The following is a 20256-nucleotide window of genomic DNA, read 5'->3' on the forward strand; positions in this document are numbered from 1 at the left end:
CGTGAGTGCCAGTTAGGAGTGACCTGATCGCGCTACATCATTCTTATTGTTCTTTAATGTTAAAAATAAGTAACTAACTAGAAAGAAAAAACTAGGATAGGGATTACCTATTTAGGGAAAGACTAGGAAATCAAAAACTAACTAACTTGGTTTGGTTCGGTTCAGTTTTGGTTTTCACACATGAAAACCGAAACCGAACTAACTTATCAATTTATCCCTCTTCACAACCTGAAACCCAATCGGTGGTGATAAAGAAAAACTGACCAAATCAGGTTGGGTCGGGCTACTTTGATCAATTTGGTCGGTTTGACATTGTTTGTGAACAGCCCTATTTTGAATAAGGGTTTATTTTTACACTCCCAAACATGGCCTACGCTCGTTTTATTCGTGGTATTGTGGGAATCAATAGAGGTCTGGAATCGGATCGAATGGAATCCACATTTAATCCAATTAATAACAGACCGAATTCGGATCCCAATGGAGTCGAATTCGAAATCCGTATTTGGACAATCGGATACCGTTGCAGCGCTAATCCGAATCCAAAGTTCCAAAGCGAAAGATTGGGAAGGGCCCACTCTGATCTGAACTAGAAGTCTAGGACTGGCCGAAAGAATAACAGATAATCCCTCCTAAAAATATCCGTTAGGTCCTCCATCCTCCCTGTCTCACTGTCTGAAATCTGAGCTGCATTTCAGCTTCTAGCCTTCTGGTGAAGAAACCCTAACCATGCAAAATCACGAAAACAAGTAAGGCTTTATTGCTTTGGGCATGGCTTATACAGTAGCTCTGGTCCTTGTAGCAACGCCTACGCGTACACATAGTTTAACCTACACGGAGGTACGTAGAGATATTACTTTGTCATCCTTGAATATCTCTTCTTCGTCTGCTACTTCTACTACTGCTGCTGCTGCTGCTTTAGAACCAACTAACACACAGAAATTTAGCTACAGTAGAGCTTCTCCATCTGTGAGATGGCCTCACCTGAAGCTCACGGAGAATGGAAAATCGAGTCAGACCCAATTGATCAACTGTCCTCCTCATTCAATCCAAATCTTCGAAGATGCCGATGGTGCGGATAAGACAGAAACTAATGATTACTTGAAAAAAGAGGAAGAAACCCAAATTGTAGAATCGTTTGATTCGAACGATGAATCTCTAGAAGTACTAGGCAGGCCTAGCAGGACTAGAGTGAAGAAAATGACCAAATTGGCATTGAAGAGGGCCAAAGATTGGCGAGAGAGAGTTCAGTTTCTAACTGATAGGATTCTTCAATTGCAACCGGATGAATTCGTGGCAGATGTTTTGGATGACCGGATTGTCCAGTTGACTCCCACGGATTTCTGTTTCGTCATGAAATGGGTAGGGCGATCGAGTTGGCAGCGAGCGTTGGAGGTGTATGAATGGTTGAATCTTCGGCATTGGTATTCTCCAAATGCACGAATGCTTGCCACAATTTTGGCTGTGCTTGGCAAGGCCAATCAAGAAAGCTTGGCTGTAGAGCTTTTCAACCGGGCAGAGCCTGCGGTAGGGAACACTGTTCAAGTTTACAATGCAATGATGAGTGTATATGCTCGGAATGGTAAGTTTCCTAAGGTCCAAGAACTACTTGACTTAATGAGGAAACGAGGATGTGAGCCTGACCTTGTGAGCTTTAATACTCTAATCAATGCCAGGGCAAAATCGGGTTCTATGTTGGCTGGGTCTGCAATTGAACTACTCAATGAGGTAAGGAGATCAGGTCTACGACCTGATATAATCACTTACAACACTCTCATAAGTGCTTGCTCCCGTGGGTCCAATTTGGAGGAGGCTATGAAGGTCTATGAAGATATGGAATCCCACAATTGCCAGGCAGATATTTGGACTTACAATGCCATGATATCAGTGTATGGTCGATGTGGGATGGCAAAAGATGCAGAGCGGCTTTTTAAGGAACTGGGGTCCAGAGGGTTTTCCCCAGATGCAGTTACATATAATTCTTTGGTATATGCATTTGCAAGAGAAGGGAGTGTTGAGAAGGTGAAAGAGATTTGTGAGGAGATGGTCAAAGCTGGGTTTGGAAGAGATGAAATGACATATAATACCATCATACATATGTATGGAAAGCAGGGCCAGCATGATTTAGCATCGCAGATCTACAAAGACATGAAGTCATCAGGACGCAGCCCCGATGCAGTTACCTTTACCGTTCTGATTGATTCACTTGGGAAAGCCAATATGGTAACTGAGGCTGCAAAGGTGATGTCTGAGATGTTGGATGCAGGGGTAAAACCCACCTTGCGGACTTTTAGTGCTTTGATATGTGGCTATGCAAAGGCAGGGATGAGGGTTGAAGCTGAAGAGACATTTAACTGCATGCTGAGGTCTGGGATCAAACCAGACCATCTGGCATACTCTGTTATGTTGGATATCTTGTTGCGATTCAATGAGACAAAGACAGCAATGACATTATACAGGGAGATGATTTGTGATGGTCTGACACCTGATCAAGGTATTTACCAAGTCATGCTTCATGTTCTTGTGAAGGAGAATAAAGAAGAAGATGTAGAAAGAGTGATTAAGGATATGGAGCTATCTGGTATGAGCCCTGAAATTATTTCTTCTGTTCTTGTCAGGGGGGAATGCTATTGCCATGCTGCTAATATGTTAAAATTGGCTGTTATTCAGGGGTCTGAGCCAGATCGTGATAACTTAATAGCTATTCTAAGTTCATATAAGTCATTAGGAAGGCACAAAGAAGCAGGTGCTTTGGTTGATTTTTTGCGGGAACATGCTCCAAGATCCGACCATTTGATAACAGAAGCACTAACCATCATACTTTGCAAGGATCACCAGTTTGAAGCTGCTATGGAAGAGTATGATAAACTAAGAACATTTGGCTTGTTTAATGGGAGTTCTGCCATGTATGACTCTCTGATAGAGTGCTGCAAAGAGACTGAGTCCTTTGCTAATGCCTCTCAATTATTTTCTGATATGAAATTCTTTGGTATAGAACCTTCTTGTAATATCTACCATAATATGGTTCTTGTATACTGCAAACTGGATTTCCCTGAAACAGCTCATTATTTGGTAGATCTGGCAGAAGAGTCAGGAATCTTCTTTGCTGAGTTTGTTTTTGTTGATTTAATTGTGGCATATGGGAAGTTGAAGCTGTTGCAGAAGGCAGAGAGTTTGGTGGGGAAACTTAGACTGCAGGGGTCTGTGGTTGACCGGAAAGTATGGAATGCTTTAATACATGCTTATGCTGCAAATGGTTGCTATGAGCAAGCAAGGGCTGTATTTGGTACAATGGTAAGAGATGGTCCTTCTCCTAATGTGGATTCCATTAATGGTCTTATGCAAGCTTTGATTGTTGATGGGAGATTAGATGAGCTCTATGTGGTCATTCAGGACGTGCAGGACATGGGTTTTAAAATTAGTAAAAGTTCTATCATTTTAATGCTAGATGCTTTTGTGAGAGCTAGAAACATATTTGAGGTGAAGAAAATTTATAATGGAATGAAGGCTGCTGGGTATTTTCCCACTATGCATCTGTACAGAAGTATGATAGAGTTGTTATCTCGAGGAAAAAGAGTCAGGGATGTTGAATCCATGGTCACAGAGATGGAGGAAGCGGGATTTAAGCCTGACCTTCTAGTTTACAACTCATTACTAAGATTGTACAGTGGAATTGGGGAATTTAGGAAGACAATTGAGGTGTATCAGCGTATTCAAAAGTCAGGATTTAGGCCAGATGAAGATACTTACAACACTTTAATATTGATGTATTGTAGAGATCATAGACCTGAAGAAGGTCTATCTCTGTTGCAAGAAATGGAAAAGATAGGATTGGATCCTAAGTTGGACACCTACAAGAGCCTAATTTCAGCATGTGGTAAGCAGAAATTATGGGAACAGGCTGAGAGTCTTTTTGAAGGTTTGCGGTCAAGAGGATTGAAATTGGATCGCTCTGTGTATCATATAATGATGAAAATGTTTAGGAATTCTGGGAACCATATAAAAGCCAACAATGTTTTTGCTATGATGAAAGAGGCAGGGTTGGAACCTTCTATTGCCACAATGCACATGCTTATAGTTTCATATGGCAGTGCAGGAGAACCAAAGGAAGCTGAAAATGTGCTCAATAATTTAAAGGCCTCTGGCCTAAACCTTACTACACTACCATATAGTTCTGTTATTGATGCATATCTCAAGAATGGGGACTATAACTTGGGAATTGAAAAGCTCTTGGAGATGAAGAAAGATGGTCTGGAGCCAGACCACAGGATATGGACTTGCTTTATCAGGGCTGCAAGTTTGTGCCAGCAAACAAGTGAAGCCATTTTCCTGCTAAATTCACTCCGAGATTCTGGATTTGATCTTCCAATCAGGTATACATTACTTGTTGATTTTATGCCTATGTACAAGAGGAACCATGACAATCCAAAAATTATCACCTATTTCCCTTTTTCTCTTCTTTGAATTTATTTTTAATCAAGTACATACTTCTGCAGGATTCTGACTGAAAAGTCTGAGTCACTTGTTAATGAGGTTGATCATTTACTTGAGCAATTAGAACCTTTGGAGGATAATGCAGCCTTTAACTTTGTCAATGCGTTGGAGGACCTATTGTGGGCATTTGAATGCCGGGCCACTGCTTCATGGGTTTTCCAACTAGCAATTAGGAGACACATTTATTGCCATGATGTGTTCAGGTAGCCACTGAATTGAGTTCCTTATATTTCCACTTATATATATATATATATATATATATATATATATATATATATATATATTCATAAATTGTTATTGTGGGAGTTCCAAGGATTGGATAACTAACTATAACATTGGAATGGAACTTTTGGGGAACTGAACAGATCCTTTCCAATGAGTCATAACTTTTGTTAGTCAACTGAAACTGATTAGTGGTAGGAAAGTTCAGGCATGAGAGTTGAGACACCATATGCATGGACATGCTAAGGAGACTTGATGCAGGCTGAACTGTAAGAAAATGGATTAAGGAACCCTGCATCTTTTGGGCTTGATCTCGGAATGGACCAGCATCTGGGTCTTTACTAGTCCATGTGGATCCAGCCATGCCATTGAGTTTACCCATCTCTCCTGCCACCAAGAGAAGTCCATGGATTACCTAATAGGGTCATTCTATTTATATGGTATTTTCCTACCACTAGTGTAGATTCAGTTTCTCATTTTAATTGAATTCTATATCTTGAAGATATTTATATGGTCATATGTGATTTAGTTATTATTATTTTTGTTTGTGTTTTTATTAGATCTTTATATTAAGATTTTATTTAGCTTGGAGTTCTGTACTTTATATCCACCATGAGTAGTTTTAATTGGCTTTCCTAATACTTTTTTTTTTTTTTTTATATCACTAACCATGAATTAAATTAAAGGAGAAAAAAATGTACAATTACAACAATCTATAAACAGTCAATGAGAGATAAAACCTCTTCTCTCTCCCCTATTTCTTCCCTCTTTTTCTTACAATTGCACCCCAAAGAGTTGATCTGTCCCCACCCCTTGTTTAGCTAGTGTACTGGCCATGTTATCAGCAGTCCTTTTAATCCATTGCAATCTCACTTCCATATTTTTTAGTCAATCATCTGATTTCTTTATCTTAGTCCTGCAATTCTACATCTTTGCCTTCCTGTCTTGTAACCATCGCATCACCAATTTAGAATCTCCTTATGTGATCATATTTTTTATGCTCAGATTCCTTGCCCTTAATAGTTCTTCCATCATCACCAAGACTTCAGCCCTTAAAGAGTCACCAACACCAATCAGGCCTGAGTGTAAAACAATTATATGGCCCTCTTCATCTCTAAAGTCTCCTACTCCTGACATCCTCGGGCTCCCTATGTTGCTACCATCAAAATTCAGCTTAATGAAGACTCTTTCCGGTGGCGACCAACAAGAGTGAATTTATATTTATGGATGTTCCTTTTACTTCCTTCCAAATTCTAATGATGTCATCCATTGACAATGGTGAGAAATTCTCCATTCAGCCAATGAGCCACCCTAATATATTTTTCATTCTAATAGTTACATTTTACTTTTGGGAAATGGGAGGCAATAAGGGACTACTGCTTGGTGCCATGGTAAAATGTGGAGCTGACAAGTGTGAAAATGAGGGTCTGAGTCTTGAGAGCAGCCATTTCAGCCAAAATGCTGGAGATTAGGTCTGTACTCAGTCTACCACTCCCAAGACTTCAGATAGCTGGAACCAACATTAGGTAATAGATAAGGAGAAGGGCATTAAAATAATTCCATGCCCTCTTTGCAAGGTGTTATAATTCGGCCTGCCTTTGAGTTCTGTTAGTCTGATAACAGTCAAGAAGAAAGAGGGAAGAAAGAGAGAGAGAAAGGAGGAGAAAAAAAGAGAGAAGAAAAGTCTGGTTCGAATTAGGGAAAAGTCACTCTTCCATTCGGCTAGACATGTTTTTTATATTATTAATATAATGGAAAAGACACATGTGCCCTTATTTAAGTGAGGGACACTAGTTCTAATATAACATTACAGATCAACAACCTCAACATAAGTATAAAGACAAAAATACCCCTATACTAACACTCCCCCTCAAGCTGGTGAGTATATATTATATAATTCCAGCTTGTTACATATGTAGTCCACTCTTCCCCGACTCAACCCTTTTGCAAATAAGTCTGCCCCTGGTTTCCTATATTAACGTATGCAGTGTCTATCACTCCATTCAACACCTTCTCTCTCACAAAGTGACAGTCAACCTCTATGTGCTTGGTTCTTTCATGAAACACCAGATTAGAAGAAATATGAACTGCAACCTGATTGTCACAATTGAGCTTCATTGGAGTATTAATGTTGTATCCTATCTCCTGTAGAAGGTTCCTCAGCCACACTAATTCACAAGCAGTATGTGCCATAGCTCTATATTCTGCCTCTGCACTGCTTCTTGCCATGACTTCTGCTTCTTACTTTTCCATGTCACCAGGTTACCCCCCAGAAAAGTGCAATAACCTATGGTAGACCGCCTATCAGACATAGAACTAGCCCAGTCAACATCAGTATACCCTTCTATTTCAAGTGTTCCACCACTTTTGTATATCAAACCACGACCAGGGGCCCCTTTTAAATACCTTACAATTCTTAGAACCGCATTCCAATGAGGAACCTGAGGTTTTTGCATGAACTGACTTACCACACTAACCGCAAATGAAATATCTGGCCGAGTAATGGTTAGGTAGTTTAGTTTTCCTACAAGTCGTCGGTATCTGCCAGGGTCTTCAAACACTTCACCCATATCACTGCTCAACTTAGTATTTGTTTCCATAGGTGTTTCACCTGGTTAGCACCTAACAAACCTGTTTCCTCCAGCAAATCAAGCACATATTTCCTCTGACACAAATTAATTCCGTGCTTAGACCTTGCTACTTCTATCCCCAATAAATATTTCAATTTACCAAGGTCCTTTGTTTGAAAATGTTCCTATAGAAAAGTCTTCAACCTGTCAATGCCCATTTTATCATTCCCGGTAATAACAATATCATCTACATACACCACCAATAGTATTTTTCCTGTCGGAGAGTCATGACCGAAGACGGAATGATCAACTTGGCACTGTTTCATACCAAACTTCTTTACCACCTCACTGAACCTACCAAACCATGCTCGAGGAGACTGTTTAAGCCCATATATAGCCTTCTTGAGTCAGCAGACCTTACCATCCTCCCCCTGAGCAACAAACCCTGGTGGTTGCTCCATGTAAACCTCCTCGAGCAAATCACCATGCAAAAAGGCATTCTTGATATCAAGTTGATATAGGGGCCAATCATACATAGCTGCAAGAGAGATCACAACACGAACCGACCCTATCTTAGCAACTGGGGAGAAGGTCTCTGTGTAGTCAATACCATAGGTTTGGGAGTACCCTTTTGCAACCAATCGAGCTTTCAGGCGCTCAACACTACCATCAGGCAAATACTTAACAGTATAAACCCACTTACAACCGACAGCCTGCTTCCTAGGAGGAAGAGCGGTGAGGTCCCAACTCCCAAGTATGATTATGAAGTAGTGATGAGAGCTCTTTTCCATTGCACGACACCACCCTAGAGAGCAAGGGCTTCCTGAACATCCTTAGGAATAACAACTGAGGATAACAAAGAGATAAACTGGCGATGGGAGGTGGAAAGGTGAGTGAGTGAAACATGATTAGAAATATGGTGAAGGGAGCAAGTGCGTTTACCTTTCCGAAAGGCAATGGGAAGATCAAGATCAGATACTGGGTTCGGGGCTGGTGTGGAGACAACTGCCGGATCTGTCGACGGTGTGTATACACTTGATGGATAGGTGGGCGTTCAACAGGTGGTGGCACTGGAGGCAAGACTTGGTCACGGTTGGAACAAGGGGAATAGAATCGGCAACTGGAAGTGGAAGAGGGGGAGGTAATGAGGAGGGAGAAGCATCACTGGACCCCAAGAAAAATTGAGTAGACTCAAAGAAGGTAACATCAACACACACAAAGGAACGCCGATAACTAGGATGGTAACACTTATACCCTTTCTAGATCCGAGAATAGCCAAGGAAGATGCACTTAAGGGATCGTGCATCTAACTTGTCGTTCCCGGGGCCCAGATTATGGATGAAACAGGCACACCCAAATACCCGGGGAGAAAGAGGAAACGGAGACAAGGTGGGAAACAAGGTAGTAAATGGGGAATGACCATCAAGGATAGACGTGGGCAATCCGATTAATCAAGAAGCAAGAAGTAAGCACCGCATCACTCCAAAAGGGTTTGGGAACATTCATGTGATGCATGAGGGATCGTGTTGTTTCCAAGAGATGACGATTCTTTCTCTCAGCCACCCCATTTTGTTGTGGGGTGTAGGTACATGAGGTCTGATGTATAATGCCATGTTGGTCCAAGTATTCTTGAAATGATGAAGATAAATATTCACGGCCATTATCAGAACGAAAAATTTTAATGTGAACACCAAATTGATTGCGAATCTCAGCATAGAATTTCTGGAAGATGGTAAACAATTCACTTCTTTCTTTCATTAAATAGAGCCACATCATCCTTGAAAAATCATCAACAAAAATGACAAAATATCTATATCCATTTTATGACATCACTTTATAAGGACCCCAAACATTCGAGTGAATTAAAGAAAAAAGACTCGACACACGGTTATCAACCCTAGAATTAAAGGAAACACGATGGTGTTTCCCAAACTGACATGACTCACAATCTAAAACAGAAAGTTGACTCAACGAAGGAACCAAAGATTTCAAAACTTTCAGCGAAGGATGACCAAATCGACAGTGCCACTAGAGAGGAGAGAGAGATGACTGGAGAGCTGTTGGTGTTCTTCTACCACCGTCAAGATAATACAATCCACCAGCTTCATGCCCTCCACCAATCTTCATCCCCGTCTTGAGATCCCAAAAAACACACATAGAAGGGTAAAAGGTAATGGAACAATTAAGTGACTTGGTCAGCTTACTAATAGATATAAGGTTAAACGGAAATTTAGGGACATACAAAACTGATGATAGGGATACAGGGTACAGGTCAACATTACCAACACCACAAATGGAGGATGTGGAACCATTAGCAAGGGTAAAAAATTGTGATGTTGAGCAATGAAAGAGGGAAGAAAACACACCTGGAGTTCCAGTCATGTGATCGGAGGCTCCAAAGTCAATAATCCAGGGATAGGGTGTGGATGCCAAACAAGCCATACCTGAGAGTGCAAAAGTAGCCGTGTTCTGCTGAGATGTGGATTGGACAAACCTCTCATACTCATCACGTGGAACACTCACCATCTCCTTCCTAGAACCATCTGTGGATGTAAGAGGCATCTAATCAGCTGAACGATTCTCCTGTCTGAAACTGGAACTGGTGCCACTAGTCATGGCATGATTGGCCCAGGTTGAGGGTGGACCATGCAAGTCATAGCAATAATTAATGGTATGTCCATCCATACCACAATGAGTACACCTCCTCGGACCTGAGCCACGTTCTCTACCACGGGTTCCCCCTGAATCTCTACCTCCAGTACGACCATCACCACAGTTATATGTAGGTCCACCCCCATCACTCCGGCCATATACCGGACCACTGCTACCACCATGGCCAGACTGAGCTCCTCGAGCTCCACCTCTAACACCACGACCCCTTGACACTGCAAAGGCTGATCTATCCGAGACATTAGAGTTCTCAGTAGATCCAATAGAAGTCCTCCGAAGTCGAGCAAACACCTCTTCTAAAGAAGGGAGAGCTGACCCTCCTAGTATTTGAGCCCATACTAGTTCATACTCAGATTTCAGCCCCACCAAAAATCGAGTCATGTCAAGCTGTTCACTCTGTTGTTGCTGAATTTTGACATCAGAAGTGAGGGGGTGATAAACATTCAACTCATTACGGATGTTTCTTATATTAGCATAGTACTCCTCAAGACTGATTGCCCTGTTGCAGATTAAAGTATTCTTGATACATCTGATATACTCTAGTTGTATTGTCTTGACCAGAATACAATTTCTTAGCATGGTCCCACACATCTTTGGCAGTGTCAAGAAACATGAAATTTACACTAATCTTGGGTTCCATACTATTCCATAACCACGTGATAATCTGTGCATCCTCTTGTTCCCAATCTTCATACTCATGAGAATCAGTGGAGGGTTTCTCCTCCCTTATGTGTTTCACCTTCTTCTTTGCCTTCAGAAAAACTTCTACAGGTTTAGCCCAAGGTACATAATTCTCTCCATTTAGTTTAATGGAGTTCATTTGAACATTCAGGTAGTCAGTAGGTATCATCACATTAGATTTGCTATCACTGTTATCTCTCATTACTGAATTCTGGTATCACTGGATTCAGCACACTGCACACTGTTTGATCATATTAATCACACTGGTTTCAACACTTGTTATTGCTGAAGATTGCACTCTTTACACCACAAACCCTACCCTACGACTACCTGAAATCTTACCACTATATGAGCACCACTCCTCCTTCGAATCACACAAAAAAACAGCATAAACCCTAGCACACTACAGTCTGAAATTTCATCATACGATCTGAAACATAATTCCTATTTGATTCATAACAGAAAATATGCACAGAAATCTCTTACCTCATCACTTGAAAGACAAATCACACGAGAAAAAAATCAGTCCACACAAGACACCCACTGCACCACACGAATCAGCCCTCTTCTCTTCATCGATTAGGGGAGGGCTTCTTAGAAACCACAGCAACCGACCACACAAGACACAACTGGAGGCATGGAAACCTCCAAGGGAAGAGGGCGACCACTCCTTTTCAGCCCTTTCCCTTATCTCCAATCGATGGCAAAGAAATCATGGGAAAACCCTAGATTGAGTGCGCAGAGAACAGAAATCTGGGCAGATCCGAGTTGCTTAGTTGAACTCTGTTACCATGTTATAATTCGGCCTGCCTTTGAGTTCTGTTAGTCTGGTAACAGTCAAGAAGAAAGCGGAAGAAAGAGAGAGAGAAAGGAGGAGAAAAAAAGAAAGAAGAAAAGTCTGGTTCGAATTAGGGAAAAGTCACTCTTCCATTTGGCCAGACATGTTTTTTATATTATTAATATAATGGAAAAGACACATGTGCCCTTATTTAAGTGAGGGACACTAGTTCTAATATAATATTACAGATCAGCAACCTCAACATAAGTATAAAGACAGAAATACCTCTACACTAACACAAGGCTTACCCTTAGTTGAATATCTTATTAGAAAATGTCTGGGTGTGTAAGATTGTTTGGCACTTAGTTGCTTTTCAAATAAAAGAAAAAGAAGGGAGCAAACAAGCTGCTATCCTTTCTATTTAAGTTTTGGTCCAATATGATAATAAAAAGGAAATTACATATGTACCCTTGCACCTAAGTACATTAGAAAGATAGTACATATGACAGGACTATTGTCTGCTGTCTTATGGTTCTTGTAGTGAATCCTGTTCTATCGGTTGAAAAGAAAAGGTAGTATAACCATCTGCCCTAGATTGGTGCTGTTTCCAAACCCTTTGAAGGTGCTATCTAACAACTGACTATGTAAGTACAAAGTTATAACTGGACTCCTAGGTCTGTCAGCATTATGGAATATTGGTTAGCAAAAACAAGGAGCAACTGGAAATCATTTATACCGTGGATTGATTTCCCAAGGTGGGGAACACGTAAAAATCAGAGGGTGGCTAGTCTAGGCACATTTGCTATGTGTATACTGTATACCATTCTTTATAAATATAATCAATAGTTTTTGATTGTTAATGATCAAAGAAACGAAAACACTCTGAACTTGCTACATGCTGACTCCTTGTAGAACCCTACTTGCTGATTTCTGGAATTTTCTTTTCCTATATTCTTTTTTCTATGACTTAGCATTACTTTTATTAATAATATATGTGCTAGTTCTAATATATATTGCAGTGAGACTTGTCATTCTTCCTTTAAATTTCTAGACTATGCCCCTATGGCTTGTGAACTTCTGCAGATTACATACATATATATATATATATATATATATATATATATATATATATATATATATATATATATAATCTACTTATGTGTGAATGCAGCTTATGATCTTTGTTGCAGGGTATCTGAGAAAGACTGGGGAGCTGATTTTAGAAAGCTATCCCCTGGTGCTGCTCTTGTTGGCTTGACTTTATGGCTTGATCATATGCAAGTAAGCTGATTTTTCTCTCTTTGTGTCTCTTTTTCATAATAAGCATTCTCTTTCTATATCTCTTACAAATTTTAATTCTTTTGAGTTTTGAAATGCCCAATTGAAACCTGTTATTCTGTTAAGTAGTGAAAGCAGCACATGCTCTTAGAACTTGTTTTACTCTATTGAAACATTTTGTATGGTTTTCTTCTGCATCCTGAATTAATTATTCAATGTAGTTTTCTTCTGAATCTTCAATGGCATTTGCATCTTTTAACAAATTCTTTAAGTCTGGATTTCAACATCATTTCGCCATAAACAAATTAAAGTAACTTTTGACTTTGCTTATATGTTGGCCAAGATTTTCTTTAAAAATGTTACTGAAGAATGTTTATGATGTTTTACTGGTAAGCATGTCTTCAGATGACCAGTCATTCAGATAGTACTGATTACTAAAGGTGTATGAGTAACAAAGTTTGCAGCCACTGCCAGCCTCAAGGAAAGCTTCTTTGAAGTGAAGGAAGGAGATGCCAAAGTCTATAGTGGGAGATTCTGCAGTCAGAAAGCTTCCTCAATGCCTAGAGTTGTTGGAAGCATGTTTGGTTGGTGGGTTTGTGGTGATCCTGATTCAGAGAAGGTATCGAGTTTGGCAACAGATGAATGGAGGATGGGGGATCTATAATACCTGGATACCTGTACAAGGGTACTGTGTGGTGTCAGATACTTTGATTTTTAGTGCAAATTTCGTATCCGATACCCTATCCAGCTGTGTCCTTGTTGTATCTGGGTAACATAGTGGGGGATCTGCACAGAGTGAGAAAACTCAATGCAGGACTTTTTTTTTTTTTAAATGTTTCATAGTAAAGAAGAGGTAGAGAGGGTAGTGGAATATGAAGGACAGAATAGGGTACCAAAACTATGAATGAGCAGATGGTGTCCACTAGCTGGAACAGTAAGGATGTGTGTTTGTAGGAGAATAGTGTGGGTGAAAGTGATTGGTATTCCGCTATGCACCTGGTGTTTTCAGATATTTGTAGTGATTGGGGGTTGTCTAGGGAGGTTTATAAAGATTGACCATAGAAATAGAATGTGGGATCAGATTAATATGGCTAGAATTTTGATTGAGGTGGTGGACATGCAGATATTTCCACCTCACATAGAACTGTTGTTTGCAGGAGAGAATTGTGAATTAAGGTTGATGGTGGACAGGGAGGTTCCAATGTGCATCAGAGCATGTGAGAATAGGTTGTAGAATGAACCAATGGGTGTGGACATTTGAAGCAAGGGATTGGACTACTGGAGTTCTACCAAACAATTCTGAGTGCAGAGGTGTTAAGGAAGACCAAGGGGTGGAAGGAGGAAGATGATGAACTAACAGTTACTGGGGCTATCAAGGTAATTTTTGAATGGGGCTTGGTAATGGAAGGAAGAAAAGGATGAGAAGCATGTGGAAGGAAGGTTCAAAATAGAGGAGACAGGGCAATGTAAGTTCAGTAATCAAGTTTGATGGTTAATAAGGAAGTGGGTTTATTGGTAAAGGAAAATAATTGGTGGCATCCGCTTTTTAAGAAGTATAATAAAGTTTGGACTGAAAGAAGAAAATGGGTATTGTTGATACTCGGCTTGGCCAAGGGCAACAAAGTAATTTCACTCCCAAGCTTCAAAGGAGGGGGCTGAAGACTTCGAAGGTCCGAAGAGGGAAAGCCAAAGCTGAGGACTACGTCTGAGGTGGAAGGTCTCTTCAAATACTGTAGAAGAGGGCTAGCGATGAGTGTGCCATGCGAGGGGTCCGAAGGAAACTTCGGTACGGATCCTGCAAGGAGTGAAGTGTTAGAGGCCTCGGGTGGTCACCTAAGGCGAGGACTCTGACGATCAAGTTAGTATATGCGCAAGGTAAGTGATGAGTCTGGAGCCGAGGGGTCCATATGAGGTCTCAGATAGCGCTAAGTCCTTAGTGGAGAGAGCGCTAGAGATCACAAGAATTTCGAGTCTAATCCCTTACCTTGTGGGGGGTGCCTTGCATTTATAGCCGGAGCTTCCAAGGGGTAGTTGGGCTTGGATGGTCCAGATGCGAGCCGTACTAGGGCCTGGCTAGATGTTTTGCCAGTGCCACGCAGCGCCCTGCGACTGGGTCCGCCTGGTCTACGTCAGGTAACCCTGAGCACCCTCATGGTAAGCCTATGCGGGTGTCCTCTATTCAACACGCGTCAGCCTTGTACAGGCCAGCCGAATGTGCCTACATCAGGTATCTTAAAGCAAGGATCAAAATGTCGACACCTGATACCCTCAAGTGGGTACCAATGTGTATTGATATGGGCAATACTCTTTTTTTTTATAGTTTTATAGGTATTAGAGGGATGCTGTTAAAGCCCCTAAAGTTTTAAAACCCCCAAACTTGTTCTATATTATATCGTTGTATCCATGCATTTTGGGGTCCATTGATATGGATATGATAAGTCCGATACAGTCCACTGATGTGTTTTGGGCATATCGTATTGATATTTTGAACCTTATCTTAAAGTATTAATGAAGAGTTAAAATGGAGTTTCCTTTGAGAGACAAGGGAAGGGGCAGGGGAATCGTCTAGAAGAGTTTAAAAAGCTTAACACTCAAAATAGAGTGGAAATCAGAAATAATGGTTGACAAGCAGATGATGAAAATGGGTATAAGTTGCTACAAGATTTGATTGGATGAAAATAAAGAAAAAGTAGAGGAGACTAATGACAAGACTTTTATTTTTATTTTTATTTTTTAATTTTTATTACAAAAAAAGGTTGTAAGGCAAGGCGTTAAGCATAGTTGTCAAGGCGACGCCTAGGTGCCAAGGTGCCCTTGGAGGCTCGCCTCACCTAAACGCCAAGCAGTTTTGTACCTTCTATTATAAAATACTTTTTTATTCTTTATTTTTTGAGATTATAATTATTAAACTAAAATATTCATTTTGTGTGTTTATATTACTAATCAACACATTTCCTTCTTCCACATCTTCTTCTTCTTCTTCTACTTTTTCTTCCATATTTTCCATATCTTCTTCTACTTTTTCTTTTCTTCTTTTCCTATAACAAAAATAAAAGGTTCAGCCCCTATATATTTTGAATTTTCTTTTCTTTCTTCTTTTTCTTCTCATGAATGTGTTGATTTTTCTGTACTTTAACATGAACTTTATACTTTTCTAATGAAAATTATGAATAATTACTAAGGAAATATGGTTATGGTACCTAGGGAACTACCCTAGGATCTATGTTTCTTACTTAAAAAAGTCCATCACCTAGGCAATGCCTAGGCGCCCACCTAGGCGACTATGTGACAAGGCACCCTCTTGTCTCCTAGCCTCGCCTTGGTGCCTTGAAAACTATGGTGTTGAGGGAGAGAGGAGAAAAAAAGAAGAAAGGAAACCAAGAGAGTGAGAAGAAAGAGAATTCATCGGCTTGACAAAGTGAAGTAGTGAATATGCAAAAAACTAGGAGAAGATGAAGCAAGTGAAAGGTATGTGTCTAGAGATTGATTGTTCTTAGCAAAAGGTAGCAATGGAGGGTCCAGTGTGGAGGATAGGAGAAGTTAGGTTAGAAGAAGAGGCTTTTGGTTCTACACTACAAAGGGAAATGGGTGAATTGAGCTAAGTAGAGTGAGAGGAAGAGATGGTAGACATGAAGATTTGGGGTGTGTATGTAATCTCACAATGAAATGTAGGTGAATATTTGGAAGTAAAAGAGAATGTTCAGGGTATTCAAAATAGCAAGGACAAAGATGGCCAGGAGAAAGAAGAGCATAGTGTTGAGGGGGAGAAGGAAACTCTTTAGCTAGTGAAGATGGATGGATATCAAATTGGTGGTGCTTAGTTCGGTGCATGGACTTGAGATAAGCTAGGTCTAGTGAGCCAATATAGTTCAGGTGTATAATAAAAGGAATAGGTACAGAACAAGATTGACAATAGAGAAGAATTGTGTTGAAGACAAAGAAACGGAGGTGAGGGAGGTGGCAAATGAAGATTACTCAGAAAGATGTATAGAAGTAGTGATGCTCCATTAGATGAAACTCACTTCACCAACTAAAGATGCAATTTAGAGTGGGTAGTGGTAAAAGTAGATCTGTGAAACAGAAAGTTGAGGGTAATTTCTTAAGAAATTTCACAAAATTCGTTGAGAACATATTTTTTGATCAGTAAAGAAGGATTTTATTTGGAATTAGATTTAAAATTTTACAACTTTGTGTATGGAATTCGAATTCCCACACTATTACCTATTTCTGTCCCTCTTTACATTGCAGCCCAAAACAATTGTTGCCTCAAAGCCCCTTGTTTAGCAAGATAATCAGCTAGCCCATTTGCACTCCTAACCCATTTGAATTCAGCCTCTACCTCCCTTGCGACCTTTTCCACTTCCCTTATCACTTGTTTGAAAGTCCATGGAGTAGTTCTATTGTTTTTAGCCCAAGAGATGATCACCTTGGAGTCCCCTTCAACCTCAGTATGCCTCATTCCTAGTTGCTTAGCTATCTTCAGTCCTTGTAGCATTGCCATTAACTCAGCTTTTAGAGAGTTTCCCATGCCAATAGGTCTAGAGAATAATGCTAATATTCTCCTATCAGAATTTCTGATTACTCCCCCAATACCTGACAGTCCCGGAATTTTCCATTTCATCCTTACTCTCTCTTTTACTCTTGAAGATTGTGCTACTTCTGTCCAGGATCTTATAATGTCCATAACTGAGAAATCTTGAAAGATATGCAAAGATCTTACCCAATGAGCTACTTTAACTTTAATTGTGTCGATTACCTCCTCAATTATTCTACTCTTGTCCACGAATATTCTGTTATTCCTTTCTTCCCAAATCACCCAACAAATAGCTTCCTTTGTAGCTTTCCACATAACCTTCCCTCTTTTCTTTGGTTGCCTCAAAAAATCTCTGTTGAAAAGTCCTGCCACATCTTAAAGGGAAACCCACCTGCAACCAAAGAGAAAACAAAAGAATTCCCAAATGTGATGCACAAAGGAACAAGATAATAATAGATGCATCAAGGTCTCACCACTTTCCTTACAAAGGGAGCACATGTGAGGAGAAAGGCAAGTAAAAGGCCACCTTCTCTGCAGCATATCACAAGTATTAACCTTGCCAAGGAAAATTTCCCAATAGAAAGCTTGAATTTTTGGGGGGATAGGCTTACTCCAAATTTCTTTTACAAGGAAGTCCCCATCCGGGTTGTTAGGTGTGGCAAGAACACTAAAAAAGGAGGAACAAGAGAAGAGACCATCTGAGGAGTCTTTCCATATTCTAGAATCTTCCAAGGATGGGTCCAAATGAACTTGTCCTATTAGATCCAGCAATTGAGCTAAAGAGGCACATTCATTTTTCCCTGAGGCCCCTTCTAAATCCTAGATTCCAATTGACCCCATTTGGGCCAGGATTACCCAAAATGTTTACTGTTTCCCTTTTGAAGTTTGACAGAGTGTATAGGTCAGGGAAGAGGTCTTTGAGTGGATTATCTCCCACCCGAAGGTCTTCCCAGAAACGAACTTTATTACCCTGGCCCACATCAAACCGAATGGAATTAAGGAATGTTGGGTAAATTTCATAAATTGCTTTCCAAGGAGAAGAATGAGGAAACATGAGGGGCAGCTTTTGCATCCCAATCATTTCCAACCAAACTGTTGTACAGGAAGAAGAGAGAAAGGGAGAGAGGAGAGGAGAGACAAGAGGACTGAGAGTCCAAAGAGATACTGCAGGCGGTGCAGTATGTTATATTTATACTAGGGTGGCAACAACTAAACATAAAGAAAAGGAAAAGTACAATAGTACCCCTGTGGTACTATACATATATAAAATAACATCTGTTAACACTCCCCCTCAAGTTGTTGCATAGATATCAATCATGCCCAACTTGTCACATAGATCATGATGTCTTGAGTGGTGTAGTCCTTTTGTAAAGATGTCTGCAAGTTGGTCCTTAGAACTGACATAGGGAGTACACACTTTGCCTGTGATGACTTTCTCTCTGATAAAATGCTTGTCGACTTCGATGTGTTTTTTTCTATCATGTATTACTGGGTTAGCAGCAATGTTTATGGTTGCGTTGTTATCACAGAATAGGGTCATAGGCCTGTCCACTAGAAAAACCCAACTCACTCAACAGATTCTTTATCCACATACTTTCAGCCACTCCATGAGCCATTGCTCGATATTCAGCTTCAGCACTGGATCTAGCCACCACACTTTGCTTTTTACTTCTCTAGGTAACTAGGTTTCCTACTATGAAGGTGCAGTAGCCACTAGTAGACTTTCTGTCATTTTGAGATCCAGCCCTATCTACATCAGTATACACTTCAACTTTCAAATGCCCGTGTCTTTGAAACAACAAGCCAGCACCTGGAAACCTTTTAAGATATCGGAGGATTCTTTCTGCTACTTCAAGATGAGTGGACATAGGTGCATGCATAAACTGGCTAAGGACACCAACAGCATAAGCAATGTCTGGGCGGGTCATAGAAAGATATAACAATCTCCCTACAAGTCTCTGAAACTGTTTCACATCCTTGATAGGTTCACCTTGGCTGTCACCTAATTTATGGTTGGGATCAATGGGAGAGTCAACTGACTCCCATTTTTCCAGTATCCTGGAGTAAATCTAGGACATACTTCCTTTGGGAAATGAAGATACCCCTTTTTGAGTGGGCAACTTCGATTCCAAGGAAGTATCTTGGAGGCCCTAGATCCTTTACTTCAAATTGTGTGGCAAGAAAACTCTTCAACCTCTGGATTTCATCCTTCCAGTCACCAGTGACAATTATATCATCGACATATACTATCAAAGCAGCAATTTTACTTTCTCCTCTTTTCACAAACAGTGTGTGATCAGATTGACATTGCTTGTATCCTTTCTGCTGAACCACAACATGGAATTTGCTGAACCAGGCTCTTGGTGATTGTTTCAGCCCGTATAAAGACTTCTTCAACTTGCACACCTTCTGTTCATTGCCTTGAGCCTGAAAACCAGGGGGTTGTATCATGTAAACTTCCTCTTCAAGGGCACCATTCAAGAATGCATTCTTGATATCAAGCTGATGTAGATCCCAGTCAAGGTTAGCAACAAGAGAGAATAGAACTCTAATGGAGTTCATCTTGGCAACAGGAGCAAAGGTCTCTGCATAATCAACTCCGTACACCTGAGTAAACCCCTTTGCCACTAAACGAGCTTTATACCTCTCCACCGTGCCATCAACCCTATGTTTGACTGTGAACACCCATTTACATCCAACTGGATCCTTTCCCTTACGAAGATCTACAAGTTCCCATGTGCCATTTTTATGAAGGGCATTAATTTCTTCCTTCATAGCATCTGTCCATTCAGGTACTAAAAGAGCTTTTGCCACATTCTTAGGGATAGGGACACTATCAATGGAAGTAAGAAATGCACGAAAAGAGGGAGAAATGTTCTCATAGGAAACAAAGTGGGAAATGGGGTGTTTAGTGGTGCACGATCTAACACCTTTCCTGTGAGCAATAGGGAGGTCAAGGTCATTAGCAATAGAGGTATCAATTGTAATGGGGTTAGGGACATCATTGGGAACCAAGGTACCTGAGTGAGTAT

General features: G+C 40.5%; 1 protein-coding gene across 6 annotated transcripts in view; it reads left to right on the plus strand.

The window, feature by feature from the left end:
• The first annotated feature begins 623 nt into the window (after nucleotides 1-623).
• Nucleotides 624-20256, plus strand: part of EMB1270 (Pentatricopeptide repeat (PPR) superfamily protein) — a 47287-nt gene continuing 27654 nt past the window's right edge. For 3 of the 6 annotated variants that reach the window (XM_088974638.1, XM_088974637.1, XM_088974640.1), the window contains exons 1-3: nucleotides 624-4370; nucleotides 4494-4694; nucleotides 12603-12693. In XM_088974638.1, coding sequence (XP_088830764.1) covers nucleotides 769-4370; nucleotides 4494-4694; nucleotides 12603-12693 — 3894 coding nt within the window. In that variant the 5' untranslated portion in view covers nucleotides 624-768. Of the gene's footprint in view, nucleotides 4371-4493; nucleotides 4695-4921; nucleotides 5141-12583; nucleotides 12694-20256 lie in introns of those variants that run through there. The other 3 variants (XM_088974639.1, XM_088974642.1, XM_088974641.1) reach the window with 3 other exon arrangements.

This window comes from Nelumbo lutea, chromosome 3, assembly GCF_056320005.1.
Source record: "Nelumbo lutea isolate HS-2025 chromosome 3, American lotus-T2T, whole genome shotgun sequence".
NCBI lineage: Eukaryota > Viridiplantae > Streptophyta > Magnoliopsida > Proteales > Nelumbonaceae > Nelumbo > Nelumbo lutea.